Source organism: Rana temporaria, chromosome 1 (genome assembly GCF_905171775.1).
Source record: "Rana temporaria chromosome 1, aRanTem1.1, whole genome shotgun sequence".
Taxonomy (NCBI): Eukaryota; Metazoa; Chordata; class Amphibia; order Anura; family Ranidae; genus Rana; species Rana temporaria.
This window is the reverse complement of record NC_053489.1, coordinates 396,526,648-396,551,815: the sequence shown is the minus strand read 5'-3', so window position 1 is coordinate 396,551,815 and position 25,168 is coordinate 396,526,648. Positions and strand designations below refer to the sequence as shown.

General features: G+C 44.1%; 1 protein-coding gene across 1 annotated transcript in view; it reads left to right on the top strand.

Moving 5' to 3' along the window:
* FKBP8 (FKBP prolyl isomerase 8) overlaps window positions 1–25,168 on the top strand; it is a 130,883-nt gene that overhangs the window by 87,294 nt on the left and 18,421 nt on the right. The window contains exons 6-8 of the mRNA XM_040322838.1: window positions 2,746–2,918; window positions 14,421–14,498; window positions 21,888–22,016. Of these exons, the coding sequence (XP_040178772.1) occupies window positions 2,746–2,918; window positions 14,421–14,498; window positions 21,888–22,016 (380 nt within the window). The remainder of the gene's footprint in view (window positions 1–2,745; window positions 2,919–14,420; window positions 14,499–21,887; window positions 22,017–25,168) is intronic.

Sequence of the window (25,168 nt, the reverse complement as noted above, 5' to 3'; positions counted from 1 at the left end):
ACGTGGCCTTAAACAATCTCAAAGGACACATTTTGGCCTTATCCATTATTTTTCAAAGGCCTCCGTTTTGTGCGCTCCTTGTTATTAAGCCCCTTTTATGCACACTCTGCTACCTTGGAATCTCAACTTGGTTCTCTTTGCTCTGCAAAAACTACTTTTTTGAACCTTACAGGGATATACCCCTAGAAGATCACTCCTTCAAATTAGCATTTTTGGTCGCAATCGCCTCTATGGGCCTTTTTCTGTAGGGAAGCATTCCTTAAATTTTACGACGACAAGGTTGCCTTACACTCAAGGTCATCCTTTCCCTTAAAGCAGTGGTTCTCAACTCCTGTCCTCAGGACCCACTAACAGGCCAGGTGCAAAATAATTGAAATGCATCACAGGTGATATAATTTGCTGCTCAGTGATTGCAGTATTCTAGGCTTCATCTCCTCGAGGTAATACTTAAAATCTGGCCTGTTGGTGGGTCCTGAGGACAGGAGTTGAGAACCTGTAACAACTCTGGTGAACAGAGTGAAGCACAACTGTGTTTAGCAAGGATTTCAATGCACTTTATGTGAGAACTTGTATTGGACCCCAGGCGTCGCTCCACACAAACATGAGTTTGGGGGTCCTCTACATCATCTCTCTCACATAAAGAAAGGCGTTGAGCTACTTAGGTTGGAAGCATTACAAAATGCGACCAGAGCTTGGCGTTTAAAATTATAGCATACTCTTAAAGATTCCAATCTACCTCCTATATGCAAGTGATTATCAGTACGCAACCCCAGGCGTCGCTCCAGCCAAACAGGAGTTTGGGGTTCTCTACATCATATCACTTTAACATATAGTAATGCATTAGGCCACTAAGGGAATTGGTATGAAAATACCATCAACCCTTAGCATAGAAAAGTTAGAGCGAACATGTTCAGCAAGTTAGGGCAAGGCCAATTGGCAAATGACACTTATGTCATGCACGTAGTAAATAGGAGTTGTAAAGACAACTAATGGTTGCATATGAGGCAAATATAGCTCAGGTAATTTGAGAGTAGATGTCCCTTTTAAGATATTCCTTAGCAAACAGTCATAGGCACAACAGTCTATCCCAAGTAGTATGTTAATAGCCACAAGCCATAACAGCAATTGTTTTAGGTTGAAAGTATGCAGCAGATCTTTCTATAGAACTACAAGTAACACAATTGCTACTTATCCGTTTGCAGGGCTTGAGTGTAGTGACAAGGGATTCCGTAGTGTAGGGTGTCGGCAAGGAAGGTCTTGAAGGTTGTCCCCAGCAATGGCAAAGTGAAGTAGCCAAGGTAACAGCAGAAATGCTGGTATTGCAGCTTGGTGAAGTTTTTCAGCATGGGGAGCGATGGCACCATTGATTGTAGCGTGGCCAAGCTACGGCTGACAATAATAGAACAAGGCCTGTATGGACTCTGAATGCCTTTTATAGTGAGCTAACAGGTGCAGTGCATAAGCACTGATATGAGGCAAGGCAGCGGTGATGTGCGGCACACTTCCGCTCTCCAGGCTGGAACGCACATGGCGCCGAGCGATGACGTCATCGCGCGGGCATCATACGCGTTCCTGCGTGGAACGCATTACGGCGCCGAGGGGCCTGTTACAGAACCACTGTTCTAAAGGGTAGCTTCAATATTCCACCACATTTAGAGCATTGTCCTACCATCTTTATGCCCTGCAAATAAGCATCCAATGGAAGTCTCTATACCTTACCTGGGAAGTAGTTGGAGCCTTTCGAATATATGCTCCAGCAAGAGCTGACGGATTACCTGTCTGTCCTGTCCTCAGGACCTTGCAAGGGGCATCCTGCTTCAAAATTGATTATTGCATCATGGTTAAGGAATCTTATCGCAAGCGTTTACATTCTCAAAGAAAAATCTTCTCCTGCACTTTTAGGCAACCATTCCACTGGATGAGTGGGAGTTTCCTTGGCATTTTGGCACCAGACCTCTATAGCCCAGCTGTGTAAGGCCATCACCTGTCTTCTGCTCATTTTTCAAAGTTGTACCATGTGAACAGCCAATCCTGTGGATGCAACTTTTGGCTGCAAAGATCTCAGGGGCACTCCTGAAGTGGGTATTCTCTTATTGTTTGGGCCTGTTGGCAGAGTTAGGTTTGCTTAATTGTTGCCCACCCTTCTTATTCATTGGGGATGCCCCATATTGTATGAATATTCAAACGATGTCCTTTGGTTAAAATAACAGGAATTTTGATTTGCTGGTAAAATCTTTACCTTGGAGTATAGTAGAATACGCAGGCCACCCTCCCTTCTATTCATTGGTTTACTGTGCATTGCTTACTACAAAACGGTGGGGTAGGGTTATAGGGGATGTGCCCAGAGTTCTTGTCCTCTAAAGCTTTGCCAGGGTCCAGTAACGTGAAGGTATATGTGTATTCTGCCCTGTGCTGTACGTTAAGATATTGAATTTACAGGCAAGCCAAAATTCCTCTATGCATATACTTAAACTTTATAGGGAAGATGTTTCTTATACTTACAATTTTCTCTAATGTGAACATGTTATTTATATCCCTGTTGTGGTGGCTCCTCTAGGCATTGCCACTTTAAGTCTGTTGGTTAACATACTGTAGCTTTATGTTCTCAGAACACACTTTCTGTAGTTTAATTGCCATGTTTTCAGCCAAATGTTATATTTGATCACATCATGAACCATTTTATACAAATGAAATTTGCTACAATTCCTTAATCATATCTGACAATTTCCTCTTTCTGATTACTAGTTGACTTTACACCAGAAGAAGAAGCTGAATTACTAGATGTCAAGATGAAGTGTCTGAACAACCTGGCTGCTTCCCAGCTTAAACTTGATCACTTTGAGGCTGCATTAAAGTCTTGTAATATGGTCTTGGAGCAACAACCTGAAAATATCAAGGCTTTGTTTAGAAAGGGAAAGGTAACAAAAGTGTGATTAATCTGCAACTGTCTGCATTAGTCTATAACTTGTTTTGGTTAGACAGTGCCTAATTTCTAATGTATTCATGTAAGGCTTTTAGTTAACATATTAGAATGCAGATTGTTTGCGTCTGGATCCATGCATCAGACCCACAGGGACATGTACTCGGGAATGCGCATTGAGGCTCATGCAGGTCCAGGCAGCCAGCCACCCATCACTAATTCCATCAGGCTGTCTGAACGCCCCTGCATTGAACAACTGTACATCCTGGACGCCTGAATACAGCCATTTGCAGAGGCATATGGATCGTGACACCCATGTGAATAAGGCCTAAAAGGAGGTCTTGGGCTAAATGTTCCCTAAACACCTCAACAGCCCCTATTGAAACCTGATGAAGCTATATAACCATGGTGTAATACTTCACTGAAGTCATAATTATGTTTTTAATATGCCCATGACTGGTTTGGTTCTCTTCCCAAGTACTAAACATGCATAGTTAAAATACGCAGTTAACTCCTGCAGTTTAGTTGCTATGAATACTGCATGATGTGATTCTTCTGGCTCATTAGGTAGCAGTACAAAACTGATTGGTTTGCCAGAATATAGAAATATGTAATACAGCATCATTGTTCAGAGCACAAAAGCACTGTCTCTACCCGAGTTGGATCCCAAAATGCCTGCTCTGGAAAAAGTAGACAGAGGGTAATGAAGAGGAAACATGAGAGGAGTTGAAGATAACTCACCGCCAGCCTCCTATACATATCAATCACGTAAAATGCTTCCTAATGTTAATATGCTCTCTTCTGCTGTGCGCAAAAGCCTCTACATTGTTTCACTTTATTCTCCTCCTGTCTCATACTCTTTAGCATAATTTAAGAGTCCTGCTAAATCTAAAAAGACATTCCCCATTCTTGGCGAAATAAAATGGTCAATCTTTGGGTCAATCCAGAAAAGATTTCTTAACATCTGAGAATCACTGGCCAACTCTCAAGTAGAAAAATAAGTGGTCAGTTTCAGTAATAAACCCTGCCATCTCAATTGTAAACAAACATCTTGCTGTACAGGGTTTGCAAAAACTATATACGTGTGTTTGAGTGCTGTTGGTGTATCTAGAATGGACACTATGAGAAGACCCATTTGGTTTCTCGCATTTGCAGAGCGTTGGCAAAAAAAACAGACAAACCCAAGACACAATGTCCCGTATAGATCTGTTGGTGGTACTGAGGGGATCATCATAAATCCCTTTTAAGTGGCTACAAGAAACATCCTTACTCCTGCTGACACTAAAAACTGTTTTCCTCGTGGTTATCACTACAGTACGTAGGATAGGGGAAATCCAAGCTCTGTCTGTCAGACGTTACAAAAAATTCACGATGATCTGGGATTTACACCAAATGTGACGTCGTCTTTTCATAAATCCTAGGATATAACACTACCTGCATTTTGTAATTCACCAACAGCAAATGGCAGGAACTAAGCCTTCTAGATGTTAAAAGATGTCTCCTTCAGTATCTGGAAGTCCCCAATGAGTTCAGAGCATCAGACGCTTTATATGTCCTGTACGCTTGCAAACAGGTAAACAATCGTCAAAGAAAATGCTAGCCAGTTGGATCAAGGCAGCTATACTGAAATGCTATGGAGATAACATCGCCAAAAGATCTAAGGGCTCGTGGGCAGAGAAGGCGGGAGCCACTCCAGAGCAAATTTTGCAGGGCAGCAACATGGTCAAAATTCTTGACCTTTGTTCAGCATTACAGGCTGTATCTGATATACAACCAGGACCAGGCTTATGGTAAGAAAGTCCTCCAGTTGTACCACCCTAGTCTGGTGAGTACTTATCCTCTCAAGGGCTGACCTGAGACGACTGGGGGAAAAGCAGAGTTAGTTCTTACCGATAACTGTTTCTAGTAGTCCTCCAGGGCAACACGATCCCACCTTAATGTCATCCAAGAGAGCCTTCGGTTCTCTTGGATGATTGACCAGGGACCCAAGGTACCACCTTTTTAAAGAAATGACTGACAATGTGTTTATTGTGTGTGAGGAGGTGCTCCATGTCTTAAGGGCTGCCCTGGAAGACTACTGGAAACAGTTACCGGTAAGAACTAACTGCTTTGTTGTCCTTAATATGACATTTTGCGTTTTGGTTCAGTTAAATATAGTAGAACAAAGGTTAAACCTGGGTGGCTGAACCAAAATGTAAAATGTCATATTAAGAACAAAAAAAGTACTTTTAAAAAGTACAAATCGGAGGGGTTATTTTCTGCATTCCAACACTAGAAGGAATGCAATAAGAAGTGTAAGAATACAATCAGGGTGGCTAAAAAAAAGACAGATCCATACTGGAAGAGAGTATTAAAAAATCCCAAGATTTTTTTAAAATATATTTACAGTAAAAAAGGCGAGGTCGGATCGGAACTCGTAGGCCCCCATAAAGGACAAGGAAGGGAAGTTGGTTACAGATGACAAGGAGAAGGCAGCTGTACTAAATGGTTTCTTCTCCTCAGCCTTCACACAGGAAAAGGAAACTTTTATTTTTTTTTAAGTTGTTTTTATTAAGGTATTTCTCATATTCCAAAAGAAAAACAGAACAAACAAGATACATACATACATACATACATACATACATACATACATACATACATACATACATACATACATACCTCAAGCGCGTACAGTACATACACCAAGACATCAGATACAATATACTACTGCAACGTGTATACATTGACAGAAGATGAGTTGGGGTGAGGGTGCATCAGATCTCCTTTCAGTTACATCCTCAGAGTGCTCATAAGGCATCTCAACAGAAACCGCTCACAGGGACTAACTCACAGATAAGTGACTCCAAGCATACATTTTCAGCCAGCAGTCTCACTCTGCCAGCCAAGCACGCCAAACCTTGTCGTACTTCAGCGGACAGCCACGATTGGTATACGTGTCTCTGTACAGGGGAAGGCTGGTGTTTACCAGGCGCCTCCACTGCACCAGAGAGGGAGGTGTGGGTTTCTTCCAATGCATGGCAATATTTTTGCGTGCGTAAAAAAGCAACAGGCTAACCAGAGTGCATTTTGTGGAGGTCGGGACAATGTTCTCAACTATTCCCAAGAGACACACCTCCATCACCATTGGCAGCTGGGTCACTGCAACCTTATTGATCATGTCCAGCACCATCTCCCAGTACTGTTGCACCTCAGGGCACCGCCAGAAGATGTGGGAGAAGTCGCCAGGGGAGGCGCCACACCTCCAGCATTCCGGGGAATGTGTCCCGGGTTCATCTTAGGAAGCCTGTGCGGGGTTAAGTATGCTCTATGAACTATCTTATATTGCACCAACCTGTCTCGAATAGAGACAAGTGAGCGAAAAGGGAGATCCCAGACCTCATCCCAGTCGTCCATGTCTAATGTGGGGATATCACTCTGCCATCTGGACCGCAGCCCATCCAGAGGAGGGAGAGACACAAAGATCCAGTACGAGTACAGATGAGAGGTGGGTTTTACGTCAGTTAAACTTAAGTGTTCTCTCCAACTCTGGGCCACGATGCAGAACGACAGTGGAAACTGAGCCGTGAAAGCATGCGACAGTTGGTGATATATAAGATAATTCTGGGGTAAGTTAAACATGGAAGAGCGGTTAGAAAAGGGTATTAATGCGTTCTGTGAAACAATGTGTGAGACAAGTTTAATGCCATACTTCGGCCAAGCAAGGGGGTCTAAAAGCTTATAGAAGTTGGATAGGCTAGGGTTAATCCAGATTGGGGCATTCGGGGAAATTTCGGTGGGTTTGCACTTTTCAATAGCAAGACCAGTTCGCCACGCCCGCAGGGTGGTACGCATGGAGGGGGTCAAAGGGTACGGAGCACGGGGGGCCCCCGGTAAAGCAGGAGCTGGAGGGCCTCCAGCGAGCCAACCACCAAAGCCTCCAACACAGTGGGAGCGTTCGTTCCGGCCGCAGCCACCAGGCCGCAGTCACCAACTGCGTGGCTAGGTAGTATTTATAGCAATTCGGAAATGACATGCCGCCCTGCGTCTGCGGCTCATCAGTGTTGTTAGCCGGTACCTGGGCGGGGAGGGGCCCCAAATGAAAGGAGAAAATTTTGGTTCAGCTTTCGAAAAAAGGACTTGGGCACCCACTGCGGGGAATGGCGGAAAAGTTAAATAAGCTTAGGAACAATCTTCATCTTGATAAGATTCACCCTTCCCCAAACAGAGAGAGGGAGATTACTCCATGACTTAAGCCTGGATTGGGCCTCCAGCAACAGCACCGGGGACAAATTTAGCGAAATGTAGTCAGCAGCCGAGGCAGAGATATGCACTCCCAAATATTTAAGTGTTGACCCAGCTCAAGGGACTATCAGGCGGGGAGATTGACCAGGCGGCCAGGTCCATCGGGAAAAAGTAGGGACTTGGACCAATTCACCTTTAGTCCAGTGACCGAGGCAAACGTGTCCAGGACAGTCAGTGCACCCCGCAGCGAGGAACCCGCGTTGTTAAAGAAGAGTAGCATGTCATCCGCATACAGGGCCACCCTCTCCTCTAGCAGACCCACCCGAAGACCCTTGATATGTGGTGAGGTGCGAAGGGCCTCTGCCACCAGTTCAATGGCAAGGGCAAACGGGGCCGGAGAAAGAGGGCAACCCTGTCGAGTTCCCCTGAAAAGATTGAAGGGGACGGACAGTCCACCACCCAGGCGTATCGAGGAAGTGGGGGGCCCTGTATATCACCTGGAGCCATTTAATAAAAAGTAGAGGGAAACCCATCCTGCGCAAAGTTTCCCACAGGAAGGGCCACTCCACTGTGTCAAAGGCCTTTTCAACGTCTAATGAGGCCACTGCCCGCGTTCCCACGTTAATGTGTCGAGTATGGATGTTGGTGAAAAGTCTCCCGAGGTTGACATCCGTAGACCTCCGGGGCATGAAACCCGTCTGGTCCGGATCTATCACTAAGGGCAGCATGGGGTATAACCGAAGGGCGAGAAGTTTAGTCTGTATTAAGAAGTGCTATGGGTCGGTATGAAGCGAGGAAAAGGAAACTTTACAAGAGGACCTGAATACATTTAATGGAGTGAGCTACTAGATGGCAAATTAAGTTTAACATTGTTAAATGTAAGGTAATGCACTTGGGGGGGGGGGGTAAATAAACGCATGTTACTCATTAGGGGCAGAACCCCTAGGGGATTCCAGGATGGAGAGTGGAGAGGGATCTAGGGATCACGGTAGAGGACAGACTAAGCAATCTCCTGCATTGTCAAGATGCAGCTACCAAAGCCAGCAGAATATTAGCATGCATATGGGGACTGGAGGACCTCAATTATGAGGAACGACTACAAGCGCTAAATGTATTCTCACAGGAAAATGCACGCTTGAGAGGACATATGATGGCCGTATACAAATATCTCAACTATGATCCAAGCCCAAGTATGACAATTTTCAGTCTCAGGGAGTGTAAGAGGACACAGGGCCACACAATGAAACTGGAAGAAAAGTGGTTTAACCTTTTAAGCTGTGTAGGGGATTTTTCACTGTCGGGGCGGTAAGGATGTGAAATTCTTCCACAATCGATGGTGTTGGCAGGAAGTATGGATGGTTTTAAGACTCTTGGACATGCATCTTTGGCGAAAACAATATACAGGGATATGGGAAATTTATTTTACATGCACACGTTGAACTGGATGGCCTATTGTCTTTATTCAACCTTACCAACTGTGCACAAAGTGCAGCGTGCTTTGCCCATGCGCAGTAGGGAATTGGTTGTCAAGCCGCAAGGCTTCACTGCCGGTTTCCCTCATTCAAGATGGTGGTGGCAGCATACAAGAGCCGGTGAGACGGTGCTGGATTGGTGGACAGGTACGTATCCAAATATTGAAAGTCAGCAGCTACAAAGTGGTTAAGGTATGACCTCACTCCTAAGATTGGTGGGGACATCTGTTTGTTTGCCTTTCCCTGGGTCGCAGACATCCCAGACCTGTGGGATAGATGGTTTCAAAGGAGGTACAAATTAGAGTCCCAAACTCTACACCCTCATAGCTTTCTTCACTCAAAGCAGCCAAAAGGACAGTTAGATTTGCTGAATTCCCTAAGCCAGGGCTCAAAGTCCTGAGCTAGTAGCCAGGCCTTAAGAGTTGCTTGCCATCAGTTGCCCACCCCTACCCTGCCCCGCCACTAATTCTGTCCCTTAACATGCCCTTGTCAATTATCTCATGAAATTACACTGATGTTTTATGCAGAATTAAGTTACAAAATGTAAATAACTTCTTTAACAATATTAACAAAGAATATCAGTGGCCATGGGTGCCGCCTCATCAGTGCCCATAAGTGCAGCATATCATTGGCGCCTCATCAGTGCAGCCTCATCAGCACCCTTTAGACAATAAATGAACTCGGCGCTCGTTTGGGGAGAGACCCTGGAGGTGTACACAGATCACATAAATGTGATTTTAAAAAGTCTCTCAATAAGGAGGAACAAAGTCCATAGCAACAGTCTCTAAGATGAAAAGGGAGAGGAGTCTATGTACCAGTACTAAGGGCAGCCAGTGTAGAGAGCTTGAAGCAGTCTCTGCAATGCAACAAAGGCAGTTTATTTTCCTTCATTAGCACCCATCGGTGCAACCTCATCAGCGTCCGCCTCATTAGTGGCCAAAAGTGCAGCAGGGATCGCAGAAAGGAATCGTGAGTATTGCTGGTCAGATCACACAGAGTGGGCTTCCCCCACTGTAACGTATCTTGGAGATGAAACAACGTCCGCTGTCAAACGAAGTCCTCTTGGACCGCCATTGGACCAGTGTGAGGTCTATCATAGGAGCTGTTCCAGGAGGCAGGGCTTTGTTTGACAGCAGCCGGCATTTCATATCCAAGCTGTGCAACAGTGGGAGATTCCAGCTCTATGTGATCCGGCTGACTCTCCTGACAGTTTCCTGGCTGATCACTTGTGACATAAGTGGTGCAGCCTTTTCTACAGGGCATCAGAGTGGCCCAGGGGTCAGGGAGGCAATTGCCCCCGGGCCACCCTTAAAGGACACACCACTTATGCCAGAAGTGATCAGCCAGGAAACTGTCAGCCCAGTCTGCTCCACACTCACCCTCAGCTAATTTCCTTTTCTTTTTTTTTTATTCTTTATTTTTTTTTTTTTATTCTTTATTTTTATTTTAAGTAAGAAAGAAAAAAACAAAAGCAAAACAGACAGCTTATATGGATCTTATAATTTCCACTCACAAAATGTGAGCAGGCGAGTGGAAATTTTGAGGGCTGCCCTAAACAATCTTTTATCAGGGTGTGGTCATTCCCCTACTGCTGGAGGACAGATTCAAATGATTATTTTCAAACTTTTCACAGTACCAAATCTCAACTGGGGCAGTCATCTTATCCTGGACCTGAAATTTATAACAAAAACCTTCAAGTTCCAAAGTTTTATATGAAACCCTCAAGGTGAGTTATTACCTTTCTTCAATTCTTTCACAGTTCAAGGAACGTGGTCATCCAAGCGAGCCAAGCTCCCTATCAACATGTTGGGGCTCAGAGCAATAAAAATGGTTTTGCACCACTAGATCCTCTTTCAGAGATAGAATGTCAGGTTGCAATTGGACAACGCCATGGCTGTGGCCTACATCAATTACAGTGGGGGTTTGTACTAGGAGTCTTGCTGCCTTGAGGGAAACATCTCATGGATGTAAAAACAATGTCCAGCAATCTCTGCTGTTTATATCCTGGGTGCAGACAATTGGAAGGCAGATTGCGACCTAGACCTATGGGAATAGGCCCTTCACCCTGACATCTTTAATTCAGTATGTCAGAGATTGAACTCCGGACATGGACACCTTGGTCTTCAGGTTCAGCAACAAGTTCGCTCTGTTTATGACCAGGACTAAGGATCCTCTAGCTTGGCATTGAATGCTCTGATGAGTCGCTGGACTCGGGGTAATGTATGCATTTCCTCCAGTTCAAAGTCTGCATGGACCACTATGCAAGAAGGCGCAAGAGAAGAAACAGTGCTTTTCATTGCACCAAACTGGGCCAGAAGAACCAGGTAAACGGACATACTGCGACTTCTAGGAGATTACCCCTGGCTGCTTCCCCCTGGCTGTTTTCTATGGCATCAGACCTGCTCTCTCAAGGCCCCCTGTTCCATCCTTCACAGTCACTGGCTTTAACAACTTAAATATTGAACCCCAGGTCTTTAATTACAGAGTTCTTGGAGTCAGGACCTGGATCTGAGCCCACAATCTCTATGTCCAATAGTTGCTCTTCTTGCTGAGCCGCCTGAGATGCTGGGCAGCTCAGTCTGTTACTTTGGACTTTTTGCCTTGTCTTTTGTTTCTTTGAACACTTTGATACTCTGATGAGCTTCTTAATTTAAGTCGTGTCTCTGCACTTCCTGCTTTTATTATGCTCTCTCCAGCCAATTCCATGTTCATTTGTGTACCTACAGCTGTCCTTTCCACCCCCACTCATTAGCAGCTTTTACATAGTTTCTTGACTACGCTTGATCCCAACCTGCAAACACTTGTTACTGACCTTTGGCTTATTTACTGACTATGCTTCTGCTTGATCCCTGCCTGCTATATCTGCTACTAGACCCTGATGGGGGTGATCCTGAGGACTGTGATCTGGTACTTGCGCACAGCAAAACCCATCTCCACCATTGGGTGCTCTGGAGAATACCAGTTAGTGCTTAGACCCTGCACATCAGGTAAGCATGTGTCATTTGCCAGGGTGACTTGCCGCTTTTACTTCTGCCGATTGGTGGAAGCCTCACTACTGCGATCGCTACTGATCTCTGAGCCTGAACGCTTACCCTGTGACATCCACATTGCAAGAAAAGCCACGTCCAGAAAGATTGTTTCCTACCTGGAAATCCTTCTTTGCCTAGTGTGAACACACACTTCAATCTCTGCCTGGTGTGGGACATTGACAATTCAATTCTGGCGTCCTTTCATTATCCCTTTTTGAATTTGACCAGTACTTGGCTTTAAGTACTCTTAAGGGACCGGTTTCCGCCATGTCCACACCGTGCTTCTTTAAAACCTCAGTTGCTTCTCTCTGCCTTGCAGAAAAAATTTCTGAACCCATCAGGGTGTAATCTCTTCGAAGGATCTCTCCTGTAACATGGCCTTCTTAGTGGTTATGTCTGTCATACATTACGGAGTTAGCAGCCCTTTCTTGTAAGAGACCATTCCTCATTCTTCACAAGGAAAAAGGTGTCTTGAGCCCAAGACTTTTCTTTTCTTCCTAAGGTGGTGTCAGTCTTCAACCTCACTGAAGACCTAGTCGGTCCTACCTTTTTGCCCTGCTGCAAGGCACCCAAAGGAGATTGCGCTTTGCTGTCTGGATATGGTCACAGTCATCAGTCTACCATAGAGCTACAGCTGCTATCAGGTAGATGGACTGCATATTTGTCCTATTTTTTGTATCCTCAGGTGGCACAATTCTGTTGCCCATCTTCTTATTCATTGCTTGAGGATGTCACGCCCGGGTACCCGGAAGTAAACAAAGCCGCAATAGCGGCTGTGGCCATGAGATCAGTGAATATTGTTTTTCACGATCTCATGCTTGTAAGCCTGGAGGAGAGATGTGGGGTCCTATTGACCCCACATCTCTCCATAAAGAGGACCTGTCACAATGATTCCTATTACAAGGGATGTTTAAATTCCTTGTAATAGGAATAAAAGTGATCCAAAAAAAAAATGTAAAAATGAAGTAAAATAAAATTCCCCCCAATTTTTTTTTTTTAAAACACCACTGTCCCCAGTAGCTCGCGCTCAGAAGCGAACACGCATGCAAGTCCCACCCACATATGTAAACGCTGTTCAAACCCCACATGTGAGGTATTGCCGCGTGTGTTAGAGCGTGTGCAACTATTCTAGCACTAGACCTCCTCTGTAACTCGTAGTAATCTGTAAAAAAAATTAAAGCGTTGCCTATGGAGATTTTTAAGTACCGAAGTTTGGCGCCGTTCCATGAGTGTGCGCAATTTTTAAGTGCGACATGTTTGGGTATCTTTTTACTCGACGTAACATCTTTCACATTATACAAAAAAATTGGGCTAACTTTACTGTGGTTTTTTTTTGCTTTTTTAATTAATTTTTCCCCAAAAAAGGCATTTGAAAAATTATTGCGCAAATACCGTGCGAGGGGAAAAAAAGTTGCAATGACCGCCATTTTATTCCCGAGGGTGTCTGCTAAAAATATAATGTTTGGGGGTTCTGATTAATTTTCTAGCTAAGAAATTGTGATTTTTACATGGAGAAGTGCCAAAATAGGCCCGGTGGACAAGTGGTTAAAAACCAAATTGCATGTACGGTAACTGCAATCCTACTTTTAATAGTTTCCTGTATAGACATTTTCTTTAATGCATGTGGACCTTACCAGTTTGTAGGTTCTCAATCTCCTTGGGAACGATCCTTTCTTTAGTGCTCGCTTTGTGGTGCTTCGTTAAATAAGTTCCTACACATTTGTAGGTCAGTGGACTGTCATGTACATGAATAACCTGGATTGCTGTCTGGAACATCACCAATTTGTAGTGCCGATTTGCAAAAAATTCAATAAACCACTTTATACCTCCAAAATGGTTCTCATGTGCAAGATGTCTCAAAGTGAAGTGTCTGATCTAAAGTTTGTAGGTCTGCAGATAAAACAAATTGAGATTCTGCAGTGGTGTAAATGGACCTTTTTTTCCTTTTTAAACAGACTTTTTTTTTTCATTTTGTGGAGCCGTACGTTTAATCTACCACCAGATGTCTCTCTAGTACAGTACTTATATATTTAGGATTTGTCGATCTTGAGATGTTTCTACAAACTGTCTCACACTGTATTATAGATTGTAAGCTCTAACGAGCAGGGCCCTCTGATTCCTTCTGTACAAGCAAGGCAGACCGCTGTTCTGCCAAAGAGGAAAATGGAGATCTTGTGTTTTTGATTGCCCCTGATGTTAACCCCTTCCATGCCAGTGTCATTTGTACAGTGACAGTGCATTTTTTTTAGTACTGATCCCTGTATTGGTGTCACTGGTCCCCAAAAAGTGTCACTTTGTGTCAGATTTGTCTGTGGCAATGTTGCAGTTTCACTAAAAATCACGTCCATTTTTAATTTTTTTCCACAATGGAGCTTTCTTTTGGTGGGATTTGATCACCTCCTGCGGTTTTTAATTTTTGTGCTATAAACAGAAGAGCGACAGTTTTGAAAAAAAAAACTCTTACTTTTTACAGATAGGTAGAGACCAAATCCGAGCTCCTTGTAGTAAGGCTGCACATGTGTCTAAGGGCTAGCACTGGAAAAATATGCCCTTGCGTTTTATGGAACCTGTTTTAGGTGACTAGAATTTTTGGCAATTTTTTTGTGTGATTAATCTCACTCTTTGCTAATATTCTACTACAGGCACTGTATTTGTATATTTTTTTATTTTTTTTCAGATCATGACTGCAGAATGGGACTGATGAGCATTTTTTTTTTATGGTGAATATGGTAAGGTATTTACATCTGATTGACTATCAATTTTCTTGTTTCTCTGCAGGTATTGGCCCAGCAAGGAGAGTATAGTGACGCTATAGCCATCTTAAGGAAAGCACTGAAACTGGAACCTACAAACAAGGTGTAAATCTTTTGAAGTATTCCTTTTTTGTTATGTTACTGTGTCTATCATGAAAAATTTCCAAAATAGTGATGAGAACAAGACAAACCCAACAATGTATATTAAACTTTTTAAATAAACCCAGGTATGGAAAAAACTGTTCTTTGCAATCATATTAAAATAACTTTAATAATTGCAAAGCATATATTGAATAAAAGCTTATCATATGAACTATTTATTGAACACTCTATTTGTTCTTGGGAGGGGTAATATACTGAATATGAATCAATTGTATAGTTTAAGACCCTCACATATATGTAAATATTGTACCATCAACTCTAGCAACAACAAAAAAGACTATCTTACTTTAGACTGTCCATGCTACAGCCATAATTTAAAAATAGTGTTGGCCAGCAATAAAAAAAATACCATATTTCACTAATAAGACTTTAAAGTGGATGTAAACTCACAAATACACTGTGAAGTGAACAGCCTCAGATGAAACAAATCTCCCTACATAAGTTTTACATGTATATCTGCTGTCTTCAGCTTGCTATATTCTTTAGAAGGTGCATGTTGTGTTGGAGATATATTTTTATTTTTTATTCCCTGTTCAGTACTGGGTGTGGATTCTTGGCATATATTGACAACTGATTGGAGGAAAGGCACCCCCCACCCCCACTCCGGGTAGGAAGAGAAAGTAAGCAATGTGAAGAGCTGTGCTGTGATTAGACCAGCTCTCTGCTAATCTATTTATAGCACCCACCCGACACAAATTTCATGCTGGTTTTATCTTGGTTGTCTGAGAATTTGTCAAAAGTTATGCTGATGACAGAAGAACTGAGCAGCAGAAAGACATGGGACTCAAGGCTTTGGCGAGAGAAAACACTACAGATATATGTGCTTAGGTCATATTTCATGAATCTGGTTTACATCCACTTTACCCTAATTATATAGCTAATTATTTCAGTTAAATTTGCTGAGCACTGCCATTACTAGTAAAACATAAATAAAAATATCATAAATTCCATAAATCCCCTATTTTGTAGGCACTATAACTTTTGCGCAAACCAATATACGCTTATTGCGATTTATTTTATTCATTTTTTTTTTTACCAAAAATATGTAGAAGAATACATATTGGCCTAAACTGAGGAAGAGATGTTTTTTATTTTTTGGGGGGGATATTTATTATAGCAAAAGAAAAACTACAGATGTGATCAAATGCTAGCAAAAGAAAGCTCTATTTGTGGGGGTAAGGACATTTTGTGTGGGTACAACATTGCACCGCCGCGCAATTGCTGGTTAAAGCGATGAGCATGCCGTATCGCATAAAATGGCCTGGTCATTGGCCACTTAAGGACCGCCTCCTGCACATTTACTTCGGCAGAATGGCACGGCTGGGCACATGCATGTATAGGTACGTCCTGTGCTAGTACCCAGCCGTGGGTCGCGGGCGCGTGCCCCAACCCGGTCAGAAGCTGTGGGACCCGTGGACTTGATTGCCGCTGGAGTCCCGCGATCGGTTCCCGGAGCTGAAGAACAGGGAGAGCTGCGTTTTTCACTGTGGCGACGTCATCGATCGTGTGATCCCTTTTTATAGGGATACACAATCGATGACGTCACACCCTACAGCCACACCCCCCTACAGTTGTAAACACACATGAGGTCACACATAACCCCATCAGCGCCCCCTTGTGGCTATCTCTCAAACTGCAATTGTCATTTTCACAGTAAACAATGCATTTTTTGCTGTGAAAATGGTCCCAAAAATGTGTCAAAATTGTCCGAAGTGTCTGCCATAATGTCGCAGTCAAGAAAAAAATCGCTGATCGCCGCCATTAGTAGTAAAAAAAAAAAATGCAATAAAACTATCCCCTATTTTGTAAACGCTATACATTTTGCGCAAACCAACCGATAAACGATTATTTTTTTTATTTATTTTTACCAAAAATAGGTAGAAAAATAGGTAGAATACGTATCGGCCTAAACTGAGGAAAACGTTTTTTTATACATTTTTGGGGGATATTTATTATAGCAAAAAAAAAATTGAATTTTTTTCAAAATTGCCGCTCTATTTTTGTTTATAGCGCAAAAAATAAAAACTGCAGAGGTGATCATACCACCAAAAGAATACTCTATTTGTGGGGAAAAAAAGGACGCCAATTTTGTTTGGGAGCCACGTCGCACGACCGCGCAATTGTCTGTTAAAGCGACGCAGTGCCGAATCGCAAAACTTGGCTGGGTCCTTTAGCTGCCTAAAAGTCCGGGTCTTAAGTGGTTAAGGGGGTTAATCCTTCCAGTCCTTAAGTGATTAAGAGAAGATCTAATGTTCAAATATGTTTAAGGTATATATTCAATAACGAACGTATTTACTACATAAGAGTTTTTTTAATAGAATGCATTGCTTATGTAATTATTAATTAATTTATGCTTTTATATTTGCTGCCAGCTGTGATTAGCTAGAGGATCCAAAACATTCCTTTGCAGCCATGGCAACACTGGAAGATGTTTTGTACAATCTTTGTGTACAAGGTCTGTACACTAAGTACAAAACACTTTCAACTGTTGCATTACCTCCATATGGTACTTGCTCACTACTATTTTAGCAATGTTTCTCTCCCTATATTATGTGAACTGATCATGCAAACTTTCCAACTTGGCAATACCACTTAAAGTACAAATAAAGGCTCCTGTATGACTGTGTAAATAAACATTTACCCTATCCAGGTAAACAAAAAAATAAAAACTTCCTTTACCTTGCCTGACTGAGACATAATTCTCCAATTGTGTCTCAAATGTCCCCTCCCAGACACTGCAGCTCCCAGTGGGAGGGTTTCAGCAACAGAGGGCAGTGATGTCACTCTAGGACAGGGGTGGGCAATTATTTTTTCGAGGGGGCCACATGAGAAACTAAAAATATTTTGGAGGGCCGGGCCAAAAGGCTAAACTCAATACTGCATAAAATCAATTGTATTTCTTTATAAAAAGCAGTAAATATCATTGTTGGACAACTGGTACGAGTACTTGTTATAGACATGGCACAGGAGGGGGACAGAGGCTGGGGACATGGCACAGGAGGGGGACAGAGGCTGGGGACATGGCACAGGAGGGGGACAGAGGCTGGGGACATGACACAGGAGGGGGACAGAGGCTGGGGACATGGCACAGGAGGGTGCCAGAGGCTGGGGACATGGCACAGGAGGGGGACAGAGGCTGGGGACATGGCACAGGAGGGGGACAGAGGCTGGGGACATGACACAGGAGGGGGACAGAGGCTGGGGACATGACACAGGAGGGGGACAGAGGCTGGGGACATGGCACAGGAGGGGGACAGAGGCTGGGGACAGGCAGCCACTGTTTAATCAATAACAATTGATTAAACAGTGGCTGCATGTGATGGCACAGTGGCTGCGTGTGATGGGCACAGTGGCAACAATTGATGGCACAGTGACTGCGTGTGTTGGCACAGTGACTGCGTGTGTTGGCACAGTGGCTGCGTTTGATGGGCACAGTGGCTGCGTTTGATGGGCACAGTGGCTGCATTTGATGGGCACAGTGGCTGGGTGTGATTGGCACAGTGGCTGCGTGTGATGGGCACATTGGCGACAATTTATGGTGGCACAGACTCATGGGCGTCCGCTGAAACTTTTTCAGGGGGGGGGCGCTTCAGCAGCGGCGATACACAGTCGCATTTTACCCTTTCATCGACTGCTAGCGGGGGTTAAAAGCTACCCCCCCACGTTAAAATTTAAAAACACCCCACTGTGCCCCCTGCATCATATCTTTGTCCTACTGTGTACCCCCTCTCCACAACTGCACCTCTGGACCCCTTTACATTACACAGCATCCTGCATCACTGGACCTATTTCTATTATTACATAGTTATACAAAATTAAATAGTTCAACTCACCATAATGCAGAAACAGTTGGAGACCCGAGTGTGTCACTTGCCACCATCGCCTGCCACGCGTTGCGGATTGTCACTTGCCACGTCGCCTGCCACATGCTTATCACTTGCCACGTTGCCTGTCACATGTTGTGGATTGTCACTTGCCACGTTGCCTGCTGTCACATGTTGTGGATTGTCACTTGCCACGTCGCCTGTCACATGTTGTGGATTGTCACTTGCCACGTTGCCTGCTGTCACATGTTGTGGATTGTCACTTGCCACGTCGCCTGTCACATGTTGTGGATTGTCACTTGCCACGTTGCCTGCTGTCACATGTTGTGGATTTTCACTTGCCACGTTGCCTGCTGTCACATGTTGTGGATTGTCACCTGCCACGTCGCCTGTCACATGTTGTGGATTGTCACTTGCCACGTCGCCTGCTGTCACATGTTGTGGATTGTCACCTGCCACGTCGCCTGTCACATGTTGTGGATTGTCACTTGCCACGTTGCCTGCTGTCACATGTTGTGGATTGTCACCTGCCACGTCGCCTGTCACATGTTGTGGATTGTCACTTGCCACGTTGCCGCCTGTCACATGTTGTGGATTGTCACTTGCCACGTTGCCTGCTGTCACATGTTGTGGATTGTCACTTGCCACAGCGCCTGTCGCACATTGTGGAATGTCACTCGCCACATCGCCTGTCACATGTTTATCACTTGCCACGTTGCCTGTCACATGTTGTGGATTGTCACTTGCCACATCGCCTGTCACATGTTTATTACTTGCCACAATGCCTGTCACATGTTGTGGAATGTCACTCGCCACATCGCCTGTCACATGTTTATCACTTGCCACGTTGCCTGTCACATGTTGTGGATTGTCACTTGCCACATCGCCTGTCACACATTGCGGATTGTCACTTGCCACGTCGCCTGTCACATGTTGTGGATTGTCACTTGCCACGTTGCCTGTCACACATTGTGGATTGTCACTTGCCACGTTGCCTGTCACACATTGTGGATTGTCACATCGCCTGTCACATGTTGCGGTCCGGACTGTCACTTGCCTGCTCCAATTGTCCCTTGCTGTGTCCCAGAGTCAGGACCAGGGTTGTCAGCAATGTCAGGCAGCAGAGAAATTATTTAAACTCTCTAAATTCCCGCGGTGCCTACACAGAGAGGAAGGGGGCTGCTGGGCGGGCAGTGAGAGATGATGTAATCTCTCTGCTCCCTCCCGCTTAACAGCTCGCTGATTGGCCAGCACTCGCTCAGGCATAGACACTCACCAAGCCAATCCGCCCAGCCCACAAGTTCTATCACCTGACACCCGTCAGCGGAGCTGCCCGCACTTTTAGCTGTCACTCGCCCGCACACTATGTCACTCGCTCCCTCACCAGCCCACCCAGCTGCCCATGGCCTGGCCTGCTAGCTCTCACCCATCCACGGCACTCACCGGCCATCCGCTGTTAGATTTCAGGGGGTGCCGTCCCGCTGACAGGGAGGGGGGGGGGCGATCGGGGGAGATATACAGTGCAGACACCTCACGGCTCTCCTCTCACTGTCACAGCGCCACGGCTCTATTTACCAGAGAACTCTGCAGCGGCGCTGTGACAGGGAGAGGAGAGCCGTGAGCTGTCTGCACTGTAATTCTCCCCCGATCGCCCCCGTCTGTCAGTGGAGCTAGCTCTAATTTCATTCGCTGTGATGCCGCCTTGTTTCCTGCCGAGAATCATGACATTGGCACTGGTTTCTAGGGGGGGGGCGAGAGCCCTCCCTTGCCCTGTAGACACTCCCCCTTGGACGGATCTGTCCAATCGCGAGCAAGGGGGAGTGTCTATGCGACTCCCCCTTGCTCGCGATTGGACAGATCCGTCCAAGGGGGAGTGTCTATGCGCGGCGGGGAAAACAGCTGTTCAAACGAACGCTGTCTATAATGTTCCCCGCCGCGGTGATTAACGTGGCGGCGGCGATTTCGGCGGCGGCGGGGTGGCCGGATTAAAAGGTCCGCCGGGCCGTAGTTTGCCCAGGTCTGCTCTAGGAAATAGGCAGGGCATGGAATGGCCAAATTCTGCTCAGCAAAACTACAGGCTTGTGAATCAGCAGTTACAGTACTGATAGCCATGCCCCTTGCAATTTTTTTTACCTGAGTGTTGTGTAAGCAGCCACAGCCTACATGAGTGGCAACTCTGAATTTAGATGCATTGCAGCATTGTTTCCACACCATCACAGGAAATTGCATTAGGTGAACCTCATTGGCGGATTTATCAAATATTTAAGAGATTTGGAAAAGGAGTAAGAAGCGGTGGGCAAATGCACGTAAAATTAGGTGCTGCAGCCAGGGCCGCTGATAGAAATCATGGGGCCCCGTACAGCCTACCTGACGGGGCCCCCTTCAGCTCCACCCCTGGTCCCGCCTTTAGCGCCACCCCTGGCCCCGCCTTAAAACTGTCTCTGCAGCACGTTGCGGGATTGGCGGCATTGGTAGGCACCTGGAGCAGAGAACCGGGTGGGGGGGTTGCCGTCTGAAATTGAAATTGAGAAGCGGGAGGGGGGGCTGCCGCGAATTGAGAAGCGGAGGGGGGCCCTTTACTAATTAATAAAAATGAAAAAATAAAAATAAAAAAATAAATAAATAAACATTTATAAAAAAAAGGGGGGGGTTGTCATTCAGGGCCCTGGGGACCTCTGGGCCCTTTAATTAAAAAAAAAACAAAACATTTAAAAAAAAAAAAAAAGGGGGGTTTGCCACATGGAGACCTCATGAGCCCTTTATTTTATATATATATATATATATATATATATATATATATATATATATATATATATAATGTATTTATTTTTTTATAAAAAAAAGGGGTGTTTTCATCCCGGGCCCTGGGGATCTCCAGGCCCCTGGGGACCCCCGTACCCCTAAGAAAAAAAAATTGTCCCTTTAATAAAAAATATATATATTAGAAAAAATATATTTTTTTTTATAAAAAATAAATTAAAAAAAGGGGGGTTGCCATCCGGGGCCCTGGGGACCCCCAGACCTCTTTAAAAAAAAAAAAAATGGCCCTTTAATAAAAAAATTTAATAAAAATATATTAAAAAAAATATATATTTTTTTATAAAAAAAAAAAAAAGGGGGAGTTGTCATCTGGGACCCTGTGGGCCTCCGGGGCCCCTGGGGACCTCCGGACCCCTAAAAAAAAAAAAAAAATTTTTTTTTTTTTTAAAGGGGGTTGCCATCCGGGGCCCCCTACAACAGGGCCAGTTGTACTGGCTTATCAGCGGCCCTGGCTGCAGCATATGTTTTTTCTTTTAAAAGTGCGACTGTAGTTCTACGTTAATTCAGTTTGAGGAAGTTGGTGAAATTGCCTGTCTTGGTATCCTCAAAGCTAGAAGCAGGTAAAATTCTGCAGTAAAAGTTCCTTAAAATTCTTGTAATGTCCAATTTGACATGGACAGCATTGTTTTCCCCTTCTCAGCTGAATTAAGAAGTTAAGGCTGATGTGTGTTTTTTTTTTTTTTTAGACAATCCATGCTGAGCTCTCCAAGCTTGTCAAGAAGCATGCTGACCAGAAGAATGTAGAAACTGCCATGTACAAGAAGATGCTGGGAAATGTAGCTAGCACCACCAAGTCATCCTCCAAGACTTCTTGGGTAATTAGCTTCACTACGGTCTTCAGATTTGTAATATTACTACTTGTGTACAGTGGATATAAAAAGTCTACACACCACTGTTAAAATGTCAGGTTTCTGTAATGTAAAAAAATGAGACAGATAAATAATTTCAGAACTTTTCCCACCTTTCAATTGTTGCCTATTGGTGGCCATCAGGTTTTTTTTTTTTTTTTAGTTTCGCAAAAAATAAAAACCCCAGTGGTGATAAAATACCACTAAAGAAAGCTCTATTTGTGGGAAGAAAATGATAAAAATGTAGTTTGGGTACAGTGTTGCATGAAACTACTTTTGTTGAAGCACCTTTTGATTTTATTACAGCACTCAGTCTTTTTGGGTATGAGTCTATCAGCATGGCACATCTTGACATGGCAATATTTGCCCACTCTTCTTTGCAAAAACACTCCAAATATGTCAGATTGCGAGGACATCTCCTGTGCACAGCCATCTTCAGATCACCCCACAGATTTTCAATCAGATTCAGGTCTGGGCTCTGGTTGGGCCATTCCAAAACGTTAATCTTCTAGTGAAGTCTTTCCTTGATTTGTATGTATGCTTTGGGTCGTTGTCGTGCTAAGTCCCTCTTCATGTTCAGCTTTTTAGCAGAAGCCTGAAGGTTTTGTGCCAATATTGATTGGTATTTGGAACTGTTCATAATGCCCTCTACCTTCGCTTGAGTTGTGTTTTTGCATGGATGTTTTTCTTTGTAAAAAAAAAAAAAAAAAAAAAAAAAGCTTCCATTTTGACACTTTACCCAATAGCCCAGACATATGAAGAATACGGGAGATTGTTGTCACATGTACCACACAGCCAGTACTTGCCGGATATTACTGCCGCTCCTTTTAATGTTGCTGTAGGCCTCTTGGCAGCCTCCCTGGCCAGTTTTTATATACTGTAAATCATATGTATGCTTTTTCTTTGAAAAACGGTTTGTATTGGCTGGCTTCTTTTTAATGTCTTGTATGGCATGATCTTTGAGGGAATTACGTACAGTGTGTATAGAAAAGAATCACCCCCCCATTAAAATCACAAGTTGATGCTTTGCAGCCCGAAATGAAGACCGTTTTTGTTTTATCTAGCTGTATTTATATTTAGAAATTATAACATCCAAGTGAAAGATATAACATCAAGATGTCAATTTTTTTTTAAGGGCAGAATCACAGGTGGAAAAAATTGCCAACTTCAATCAGGTGTAAGCTAATCACCACCTCAATGGCACACAAAGCCATTTAACTTTCAGCGGTTATCAGATTTTTAGCAGTCGTTTTTGATTATCCAAGTATGAGAAGCGCTTTCCTGGACCATTTTCAGTCTCTGGTAGTGCAGCTGAAGCAAACGGTAAACTACGGGTGGCAAGGGACTGTTTAAAAGAGCTCTGAAATAAAGTTGTAGACGGGCACAAGTCAAGAGATGGATACAAAAAAAATTCAAAGACTTTATCAATGCCTCGAAGCACAGTGAAATCTATTATGAAGTAATGAAAAGTATTTGGTACAATACACTCCCCCTTGATCAGGACGTTGTTTCAAACTGGATGAAAAAGCCAGGAGGAAACTGGTTAGAGAGGCTACTATGAGAGGCCTACAGCAACCCTGAAGCAGTTGCAGGAATTTGACAGAGTGATCACTGTACGCATATGACAACAATATGAGAAAGTCTTCACAAATGTGACTTGTATGGGAGGGTTGCAAGAAAAAAAGCCACTCCTCAGGAAAGGCAACATGCAGTCAGAACTGAGCTTTGCCAAAATGCACCTTGAAGATTCTAAAGGCCGCGTGGAATAAGGTGTTATGGTCAGATGAGACAAAATTTGGCCTCAACAAGAAAGATATGTTTGGTGGAAATCCAATATAGCTCACCATCCAAATAACACCATTCCTACAGTAAAGTATGGAAGTGGCAATATTCAGTTATGGTGGGATGTTTCTCTGCAGAAGGGACTGGAGCAGATGTCGGGATAGAAGGAAAAATGGATGGGGCAAAATTCTGTCAAATTCTTGAGGAAAATCTGCTTCTCTCTGCCAGAAGGTCGTCCGTAGGAAGGTGGTTTACCTTCCAACACAACAACGACTCAAAGCACACAGCAAAAATTATCACAGTGGTTGAAGGAGAAAAATGTGAATGTCCTTGCATGGCCTAGTAAGAGCCCAGAATTAAACTTCATTGAAAAATCTGTGGAATGACTTAAGGGCTGCAGTCCACAAACTCATCACATTTAAAGAGTTTGTAAAGGTTAAATGTTTCCCTAAATAGCTTCCTTTACCTTAGTGCAGTCCTCCTTCACTTACCTCATCCTTCCATTTTGCTTTTAAATGTCCTTATTTCTTCTGAGAATCCTCACTTCCTGTTCTTCTGTCTAACTCCACACAGTAATGCAAGGCTTTCTCCCTGGTGTGGAGGGTCATGCTCGTCCCCTCCCTTGAGGGGGGAGGGGGCAAGCAGGAGAGTCAGGACGCCCACTAAAACACAGCTTTTTTATCTGCAACGTAGAGAGCATCCTGACTCTCCTGCTCGCCCCCTCAAGGGAGGGGGTGAGCACGACACTCCACACCAGGGAGAAAGCCTTGCATTACTGTGTGGAGTTACAGACAGAAGAACAGGAAGTGAGAATTTCTCAGAAGAAATAAAGACATTTAAAAGCAAAATGGAAGGATGAGGTAAGTGAAGGACGACTGCACTAAGGTAAAGGAAGCTTTTTAGGGAAAAATAAAATTGAACCTTTACAACCCCTTTTAACTGAACTTGAGCAGTTCTGCAATGAAGAGTGGGCAAATATTAAGTCTAGATGTGCAAAAGTTAGAGATGTATCCCAACAGATGAAAGACGAGGGGGTGGTCCTTTTTCCAACTCAGTGATTTCAGTGTTTTTTTTATGACATGTTGGTGTTATATCTTTTTCATTTGGATGTTATAAGTTGCACTGAGTAAATACAGCTGGATAAAACCTAAACTGTCCGTTTTTCCTTTCAGGCTGCAAAGCAACAAAATGTGATCATTTTAACCACTTCTCGACCTCCGCATGTAAATGTACGTCCACAATATGGCACGTACAGGCACATGGGCGTCATTGTACGTCCTTGCCTATTAGCGGGTGGGGGGTCCGATCGGGACCCCCCCGCTACATGCGGAGGTCGG